This window comes from Coturnix japonica, unplaced genomic scaffold (assembly GCF_001577835.2).
Source record: "Coturnix japonica isolate 7356 unplaced genomic scaffold, Coturnix japonica 2.1 chrUnrandom686, whole genome shotgun sequence".
NCBI lineage: Eukaryota > Metazoa > Chordata > Aves > Galliformes > Phasianidae > Coturnix > Coturnix japonica.
The window spans coordinates 13,258-23,612 of record NW_015440050.1 but is presented as its reverse complement, the minus strand read 5'-3'; the positions used below and the strand labels follow the sequence as shown (position 1 = coordinate 23,612).

General features: G+C 46.0%; 1 protein-coding gene across 1 annotated transcript in view; it reads left to right on the top strand.

The window, feature by feature from the left end:
• The first annotated feature begins 703 nt into the window (after positions 1-703).
• The window catches only part of LOC107307581 (sodium/potassium-transporting ATPase subunit beta-2), a 19,733-nt gene continuing 10,081 nt past the window's right edge, over positions 704-10,355 (top strand). Inside the window, exons 1-2 of the mRNA XM_015851098.2 lie at positions 704-827; positions 4,152-4,256. Of these exons, the coding sequence (XP_015706584.1) occupies positions 761-827; positions 4,152-4,256 (172 nt within the window). The 5' untranslated portion in view covers positions 704-760. The remainder of the gene's footprint in view (positions 828-4,151; positions 4,257-10,355) is intronic.

Below are 10,355 nucleotides of genomic sequence, written 5' to 3'. Positions count from 1 at the left end.
TGTTCTATGGGTTCCCATATAGGGTCAGTCCCTTATAGGGTCCCTTATAGGGTCAGTCCCATATTGGGGTCCCTTATGGGGTCCCTTATAGGGTCGGTCCCTTATAGGATCCCTTATAGGATCCCTTATAGGATCCCTTATAGGGTCAGTCCCTTATAGGGTCCCTTATATGGTCAGTCCCTTATAGGGTCAGTCCCTTATAGGGTCAGTCCCTTATAGGATCAGTCCCTTATAGTGTCCGTCCCTTATAGGGTCAGTCCCTTATAGGTTCAGTCCCTTATAGGGTCAGTCCCTTATAGGGTCCCTTATGGGGTCAGTCCCTTATAGGGTCAGTCCCATATTGGGGTCCCTTATAGGGTCAGTCCCATATTGGGGTCCCTTATGGGGTCAGTCCCATATTGGGGTCCCTTATGGGGTCAGTCCCTTATAGGGTCAGTCCCTTATAGGATCCCTTATAGGGTCAGTCCCTTATAGGGTTCCTTATTGGGTCAGTCCCATATTGGGGTCCCTTATAGGGTCCCTTATAGGGTCAGTCCCATATTCGGGTGCCTCATAGGGTCAGTCCCTTATAGGGTCCCTTATAAGGTCAGTCTCATTTTGGGGTCCCTTATGGGGTCCCTTATAGGGTCAGTCCCATATTGGGGTCCCTTATAGGGTCAGTCCCTTATAGGATCCCATATATGATCCCTATATTGCAGGCCTGGTGCTGCTGTTTTACCTGCTGTTCTATGGGTTCCTCGCCGGCCTTTTCTCTCTCACCATGTGGGTTTTGCTGCAGAGCGTCGACCCCCACGTCCCCAAATACCAGGACAGACTCGTCACACCAGGTCAGTCACCTTCCATTTGCACAAGGGTTTGCACGAGGATTTGCACAATGATTTTGCACGAGGGTTTTGCATTGAGTGTTTGCACGAGGGTTTTGCATGAGGATTTACATGAGGGTTTGCACGAGGGTTTTGCACGAGGATTTTGCTCGATGATCTTGTATTGGGTATTTGCACGAGGATTTGCACGAGGGTTTTGCACGATGATTTGCACGAGGGTTTGGCATTGTGTATTTGCACGAGGATTTACATGAGGGTTTGTACAGGGATTTGCACGAGGGTTTGTACAAGGGTTTGCACGAGGGTTTGCATGAGGGTTTTTTGCACGAGGGTTTTTGCACGAGTGTTTTGCATTTGTTTTTTTTTGCACGAGGATTTGCACGATGATTTACGTGAGGATTTACATGAGGATTTGCACATGTATTTTGCACGAGGGTCTTGCACGAGGGTTTTGCATTGAGGGTTTGCACGAGGGTTTTGTGCAAGGGTTTGCATGAGGATTTGTACAAGGATTTGCACGAGGGTTTTGATCTATGGGGTTTTGATGTTGGGGTTTGCAGTGGGAGGAGGGGAAGGGGATGTGGGTCTCATTGGTGAGTGTGATTTGCACGAGAATTTGCACAAGGGTTTATGTGTTGGGTATTTGCACGAGGATTGGCACGAGGGTTTTGCACAATGGGGTTTTGATCTTGGGGTTTGCAATGTGGGGGGAGGGTCTCATTGGAGCTGATGAGAGAGCAGTGAATGTGGTTTGCACGAGGGCTTGCACGAGGGTTTTGCACGAGGGTTTACACAATGATTTGCACAAGGGTTTTGATCTATGGGGTTTTGGTCTTGGGGTTTACAGTGGGAGGAGGGGAATGTGGGTCTCATTGGTGAGTGTGATTTGCACGAGGATCCATATGTGGATTTGCGCGAGGATTTGCACGAGGGTTTAGAGTTGGGTATTTGCATGAGGGTTTTGCATTGAGTGTTTGCACGAGGGTTTTGGATGAGGATTCGTACATGGATTTGCAAGAGGGTTTTGCATTGGGTATTTGCACGAGGATTTGCACGATGACTTGCACAAGGGTTTAGCATTTGGGGTTTGCACGATGAATTGCACAATTGTGGTTGAGGGGGAGGAGATGTGGGTCTCATTGGTGCTGATGACAGACTGGTGAGTGTGATTTGCACGAGGATTTGCACAAGGGTTTGTGTGTTGGGTATTTGCACGAGGATTTGCACGACAGTGGGTGAGGGTGAGGAGATGTGGGTCCCATTGGTGCTGATGGAAGTGAGTGTGCAAAGGGGTCTTATTGGTGATGAGAGAGCAGTGAGTGTGAACTGCACGGTGGCCTTTTACACGAGGGTTTGCACGAGGATTTATCATTGGGTATTTGCATGAGGATTTGCACGGCGGTGGGTGAGGGTGAGGAGATGTGGGTCTCATTGGTGCTGATGACAGACTGGTGAGTGTGATTTGCACGAGGATTTGCACGAGGATTTTGAACTATGGGGTGGGAAGAGGGAGAGGTGGTTGGTCTCCTCCCTCCCTTTGTATCTTAATGGTGCTGATGAGTGTGATTTGCACGATTGTGTTTGAGGGGGGATGTGGGTCTCATTGGAGCTGATGAGAGAGCAGTGAGTGTGGTTTGCACGATGGTTTGCACGAGGATTTGCACAAGGGTTTAGAATTGGGGCTTTACACAAGGATTTGCATGACGGTGGGTGAGGGGGCGGAGATGTGGGTCTCATTGGTTCTCATGAGAGCAAGTGTGAACTGCACAACGGCCGTGCACGAGGATTTGCACGAGGATTTGCACGAGGACTTGTACAATTGGTGGGGGGTGGGGAGGAGATACGGATCTCCCCCCCACCCCCCTTGTATCTCCTTGGCGCTGCTGCATGAGGGTTTTGCACAATAGCTTTGCACCAGGGTTTGCACTAGGAACTTGCACGTGGATTTACACGAGGATTTGCACAATGGGATGGGAGGGAGATGTGAGTCTCTCCCCTCCCACCTTGTATCTCATTTGCACTATAGGGGTGTGGAATCACTTGGATGTACGAGAGCTTTGCACAAGGGTTTTGCACAAGGGATTTGCACAAGGGTTTTGCACTGGAGATTGTATCTCATTGGTGCTGAGAGAGCAGTGAGTGTGCAAAGGGGTGAGTGTGCTAAGTGGTGCCTGCATGATTTGCACGAGGATTTGCACGTGGATTTGCACAAGTGGGGGATGGGGTTGAAATGTGGGTCTGCCCCATCCTTGCATTGAGCTCTTTGCACAAGTGTTTTGCACGAGGGCTTTGCACACTGGTTTTCCATTCTGGTTTTGCACAAGGGCTTTGCACTGGGCTTTTGCATTGGTCTCTTTGTACAAGTGCTCTTTGCACAAGGGTTTTGCACATGTGCTTTGCACAGTGGTTTAGTATTGCTCTTTGCACGAGTGTTTTTGCACAAGCATTTTGCACTGGGCTTTTGCACATGGTCTTTGCATTTGGTTCTTGCACAAGTGCTCTTTGCACGAGGGTTTTGCACATGGGCTTTGCAAGGGTGCTTTGCATTGTGGTTTTGCACAAGGGTTTTGCACACAGGCTTTGCATTGAGCTCTTTGCACAAGCAATTTTCACTGCTCTTTTGGCACGAGGGCTTTGCATTGGGCTCTTGCACAATGTCTTTGCAATGGATTTTGCACAAGCAAATTGCACGAGGGCTTTGCATGCTGGCTATATATCGAGCTCTTGCACAAGTGTTCTTGCACATTGGCTTTGCACGATGTCTTTGCAATGTGGTTTTGCACAAGGGCTTTGCACACTGGCTTTGCATCGACCTCTTTGCACAAGCATCTTGCACTGTTCTTTTTGCACGAGGGGCTTTGCACACTGGTCTCTTGCACAAGTGAGCTCTTTGCACGATTGTTTTGCACACTGGCTTTGCATTGAGCTCTTTGCACGAGTGTATTGCACAAGCATTTTGCACTTGTCTATGCACGAGGGCTTTGCACAAGTGTATTTTGCACGAGTGTTTTGCACGTGGGCTTTGCATTGAGCTCTTGCACAATGTCTTTGCAGTGGATTTTGCACAAGCAATTTGCACAAGTGCTTTGCACACTGGCTATATAGTGAGCTCTTGCACAAGTGTTCCTTGCACAAGGGCTTTGCATTGAGCTCTTTGCACAAGTGATTTGCACGAGTTCTTTTCATTGTGGCTTTGCACGAGGGCTTTGCACAACATCTTTGCAACAGAGAGTTGCACGAGGACTTTGCACACTCGCTTTGCATTGGACCTCATGCATCTGTCTCTTTGCACGAGCGTTTTTTGCACACGCGTGTGTTTGCACGCAGGGATGATGATCCGGCCTCGCACGGAAGGTCTGGACGTGACCTTCAACGTCAGCCAGAGCCAGACATGGATGCACTACGTGAAAGCACTGAACGCCTTCCTAGAGCGTGAGATATATGGGGGGATATGGGGGGATATGGGGGGATATGGGGGGATATNACCCCCCATTAAATCCCATTAAACCCAATTAAATCCCATTAAACTCCATTATAACCCCATTATAACCCCATTAAACCCCATAAAACCCCATTAACCCCATTAAACTTCATTATAACCCCATATAACCCCATTAATCTCCATTATAATCCCACATAACCCCATTATAACCCCATATAACCCCATTAATCCCCATTAAACCCCATTATAACCCCATTATAACCCCATTAAACCCCATTATAACGCATTATAACCCCATTAAACCCCATTATAACCCCATTATAACCCCATTAAACCCCATTATAACGCATTATAACCCCATTAAACCCCATTATAACCCCATTAAAACACCATATAACCCCATTAAACCCCATTATAACCCCATATAAGCCCATATAACCCCGTATAACTCCATTATAACCCCATATAACTCCATATAACCCCATTAAACCCCACTAAACCCCATTAAACCCCATTAAACCCCATTAAATCCCATTAAATCCCATTATAAACCCATTATAACCCCATTAAACTCCATTAAACCCCATTATAACCCCATTAAATCCCATTAAACCCCATTATAACCCCATTAAACCCCATTATATCCCATTACATCCCATTTTACCCCATTAAACCCCATTATAACCCCATATAACCCCATTAAACCCCATTATAACCCCATTAAACCCCATTAAATCCCATTATAACCCCATTATAACCCCATATAACCCCATTAAACCCCATTATAACCCCATTAAACCCCATTAAATACCATTATAACCCCATTATAACCCCATTAGTCCCCATTATAACCCTATTATAACCCCATTAAACCCCATTATAACCCCATATAACCCCATTATAACCCTATATGCCCCCCCTATAACCCCATAAAACCCCATATAATCCCATATAACCCCACTAAACCCCATTATAACCCCATTAAACCCCATTATAACCCCATTATAACCCCATATAACCCCATTATAATCCCATATAACCCCATTATAACCCCATATAACCCTATTAATCCCCATTATAACCCCATTAAACCCTATAAAACCCCAGTAAACCCCATAAAACCCCATTATAACCCCATTAACCCCATTAAGCCCCATTATAACCCCATAAAAACCCATATAACCCCATTATAACCACATTAAACCCCATTAAACCCCATTAAACTCCATTATAACCCCATATAACCCCATTATACCCCATTATAACCCCATATAACCCCATTATAACCCCATATAACCCATTATAACCCCATTAAACCCCATTATAACCCCATATAACCCCATTATAACCCCATTAAACTCCATTATAACCCATTATAACCCCATTAAAACACCATATAACCCCATTAAATCCCATTATAACCCATTATAACCCCATATAACGCCATTAAACCCCATTAAACTCCATTATAACCCCATTAAACCCCACTAAACCCCATTAAACCCCATATAACCCCATTAAATCCCATTATAACCCATTATAACCCCATATAACGCCATTAAACCCCATTAAACTCCATTATAACCCCATATAACCCCATTAATCCCCATTAAACCCCATTATAACCCCATTAAACCCCATTATAACCCCATTATAACCCCATATCTCCCCCATAACCCCATAAAACCCCATATAATCCCATATAACCCCATATAACCCCATTATAACCCCATTAAACTCCATTATAACCCCATATAACCCCATTAAACCCATTAAATCCCATTATAACCCCATATAACCCCATATAACCCCATTATAACCCCATATAACCCCATTATAACCCCATTAAACCCCATTATAACCCCATTAAACCCCATTATATCCCATTACATCCCATTATACCCCATTAAATCCCATTACAACCCCATTAAACCCCATTAAATCCCATTATAACCCCATATAACCCCATTAAACCCCATATAACCCCATTAAACCCCATTATAACCCCATTATAACCCCATATCCCCCCCCTATAACCCCATAACCCCCCTATTACCCCCCATTAAACCCCATTAAATCCCATTATAACCCCATTAACCCCATCATAACCCCATTAATCCCCATTAAACCCCATTAAACCCCATTATAACTTCATTAAACCCCATTAAACCCCATTAAACCCCATTAAACCCCATTATAACCCCATATAACCCCATATTCCCCCCCATAACCCCATAACCCCCCTATTTCCCCCCATTAAACCCCATTAAACCCCATTAATACCCATCATAACCCCATTAAACCCCATATAACCCCATTAAACCCTATTATAACCCCATTATACCCCATTATAACCCCATATCCCCCCCCATAACCCCATAAAACCCCATATAACCCCATATAACCCCATTAAACTCCATTATAACCCCATATAACCCCATTAAACCCCATTATAGCCCCATTAAACCCCATTAAATCCCATTATAACCCCATTATAACCCCATTAAACCCCATTATATCCCATTACATCCCATTATACCCCATTAAATCCCATTAAATCCCATTAAACCCCATTAAACCCCATTAAACCCCATTATAACCCCATTATAACCCCATTAAACCCCATTCAACCCCATTAAACTCCATTATAACCCCATATAACCCCATTAAACCTTATTAATCCCCATTATAACTCCATTATTACCCCACAAAACCCCATTATAACCCCATTAATCCCCATTATAACCCCATTATAACCCCATATAACCCCATATAACCCCATTAGAACCCTATATGCCCCCCCTATAACCCCATAAAACCCCATAAAACCCCATATAATCCCATATAACCCCATTATAACTCCATATAACTCCATATAACTCCATATAATCCCATTAAACCCCACTAAACCCCATAAAACCCCATATAATCCCATTAAACCCCATTAAACTCCATTATAGCCCCATTAAACACCATTAGACCCCATTATAACCCCATTAAACCCCATTATAACCCCATTAAACCCCATTATAACCCCATTAAACCCCATTATAATCCCATTAAACCCCATTATAACCCCATTATAACCCCATTAAACCCCATAAAACCCCATTAACCCCATTAAACCCCATTAAACCCCATTAATCCCCATTATAACCCCATTATTACCCCATAAAACCCCATTATAACCCCATTAATCCCCATTATAACCCCATTATAACCCCATTATAACCCCATTAAACCCCATTATAACCCCATTAAACCCCATTAAACCCCATTATAACCCCATATAACCCCATTAAACCCCATTATAACCCCATTAAACCCCATTAAACCCCATTAAACCCCATTAAACCCCATTATAACCCCATTAAACCCCATTATAACCCCATTAAACCCCATTATAACCCCATATCTCCCCCATAACCCCATAAAACCCCATATAATCCCATATAACCCCATATAACCCCATTATAACCCCATATAACCCATTATAACCCCATTAAACCCCATTATACCCCATTATAACCCCATTAAACCCCATATAACCCCATTAAATCCCATATCCCCCCCATAACCCCATAGAACCCCATATAATCCCATATAACCCCATATAACCCCATTAAACTCCATTATAACCCATTATAACCCCATATAACCCCATTAAATCCCATTAAACCCCATTAAACCCCATTAAACCCCATTAAGCCCCACCCACGTGACCCCCAACCTCCCACGTGACCCCCACCCAACCTCCTTCCGGTCCGACGCTCCCATAACCCATCACGGTACAAACACTTCCGGCTTCAGGCCGGAAGTTCGGGAGGGGCATAGGTTTGACGTAAGGCCCGACAACCAATGGGGGATCGAGACGTAACAACATCATATCATGCGGAAGTCCCGCCTCTTCCGGTTTCCCTTCACTTCCGGCTTCCGGTGGTTTGTAACCCGGATGTACTACGGCTTCGACGGCGACTGAATATTGTAGGCCCGGACCGGGAGAGGAAAGATTGTGGGAACCGGCTGCGACCTGCAGGTGGCTGTGGGGCGGATATGGGGTGATATGGGGTGATATAGGGCCGATATAGGGCAGATATGGGGTGATATGGGACCTATATGGGGCTGGGGTTGGTTATGGGGCAGATATGGGGCCTATATGGGGCTGGGGTTGGTTATGGGGCAGATATGGGGTGATATGGGGCAGATATAGGGTGATATGGGTCGATATGGGGCGGATGTGGGGCCGATATGGGGCTGGGGTTGGTTATGGGGCAGATATGGGGCGGATATAGGGCGGCTATGGGGCGGATATGGGGTGATATAGGGCAGATATGGGGCCGATATGGGGCTATATGGGGCTGGGGTTGGTTATGGGGCCGATATGGGGCTGATATGGGGCGGATATAGGGCCGATATGGGGCCTATATGGGGTGGTTATGGGGTGATATGGGGCCGATATGGGCTATGGGGTCGGTTATGGGGTGGTTATGGGGCTGGGGTCGGCTATGGGGTCGATATGGGGTGGTTATGGGGTGATATGGGGCAGATATGGGGCTGGGGTCGGCTATGGGGTGGTTATGGGGCCGATATGGGGCTGGGGTTGGTTATGGGGCAGATATAGGGTGATATGGGTCGATATGGGGTGGATATGGGGTGATATGGGGCTGGGGTCGGTTATGGGGTCACCCCATTTAACCCCCTATATCCCCCCATACCTGGCATTACAATGTGCCCCCCTATTACCCCCCCCATATCCCCCCATATCCCCCTATATCCCCCCTATATCCCCCTATATCCCCCCTATATCCCCCTATATCCCCCTATATCCCCCCATAGCCCCCGGATAGTGGGGGAATGGGGGAATATAGGGGATATAGGGGATATAAGGGGGATATTAGGCGGGAATAGGGGGAATATAGGGGGATAGTATGGGATATAAGGATATGGCGGGGATATGGGGGGGATATAGGGGGATATAGGGAGAGTATATGGGGGATATTTGGGGGATATAGGGGGATATAGGGGTATAATAGGGGGAAATATTAGGGGGATATAGGGGGATATATGGGATATAGGCGGATATAGAGGGGATAATAGGGGAATAGGGGGATATAGGGGATATAGGGGGATATATGGGGGATATAGGGGGATATAAGGGGGATATAAGGGGAATATAGGGGGGATATAGGGGAGATATATTGGGGATATTAGGGTGGATATGTGGGATAGTAGGGCGGTATATAGGGGGATATTAGGGGATATAGAGGATAATATGTGTGGATTATAGGGATATAGGGGATATAGGGGGATATAGGGGGGGATATAGGGGAATATAGGGGGATATAGGGATATAGGGGGATTGGGTGGGGATATATGGGAATAGGCGGGATATAGGGGATAATAGGGGATATAGGGGAAATATAGGGGGGATATAGGGGGGATATAGGGGGATATAGGGGATATAGGGGGATGACTGGGGAATACTAGCGGAATATAGGGGGATATAGGGATATTAGGGGATAGGTAGGGGGATATGAGGGGATATAGGGGGATATAGGGGGATATAGGGGGGAATAGGGGATATAGGGAGATATAGGGGATATAGGATATAGGGGGATACTAGGGGAAAGATACGGGGAATATATGGGGGGATGATAGGGGATATAAGGGGAAATATAGGGGAAATAGGGGATATAGGGGATATAGGGGATATAGGGATAAGGGGGATACTAGGGGATATAGGGGATTAGGGGGGATATAGGGAGGATATAAGGGGGGATATAGGGGATAAGGGGGGATAAGGGATATGGGGGATATAGGGATATAGGCGGGAGATAGGGGAGATAGGGGGATAGGGGAGGTAGAGGAGGTAGGGGAGATAGGGGGATATAATGGGGAGTAGTAGTGGGGATATAAAGGGATTATAGGGGGCCAGTATACAGGGGATAATATAGGGGATATAGGGGGATATAGGGGGGATATAGGGGGATATAGGGGGATATAGGGGGGATATAGGGGGATATAGGGGGATATAGGGGGATATAGGGGGGATATAAGGGGGATATAGGGGGATATAAGGGGATATAACA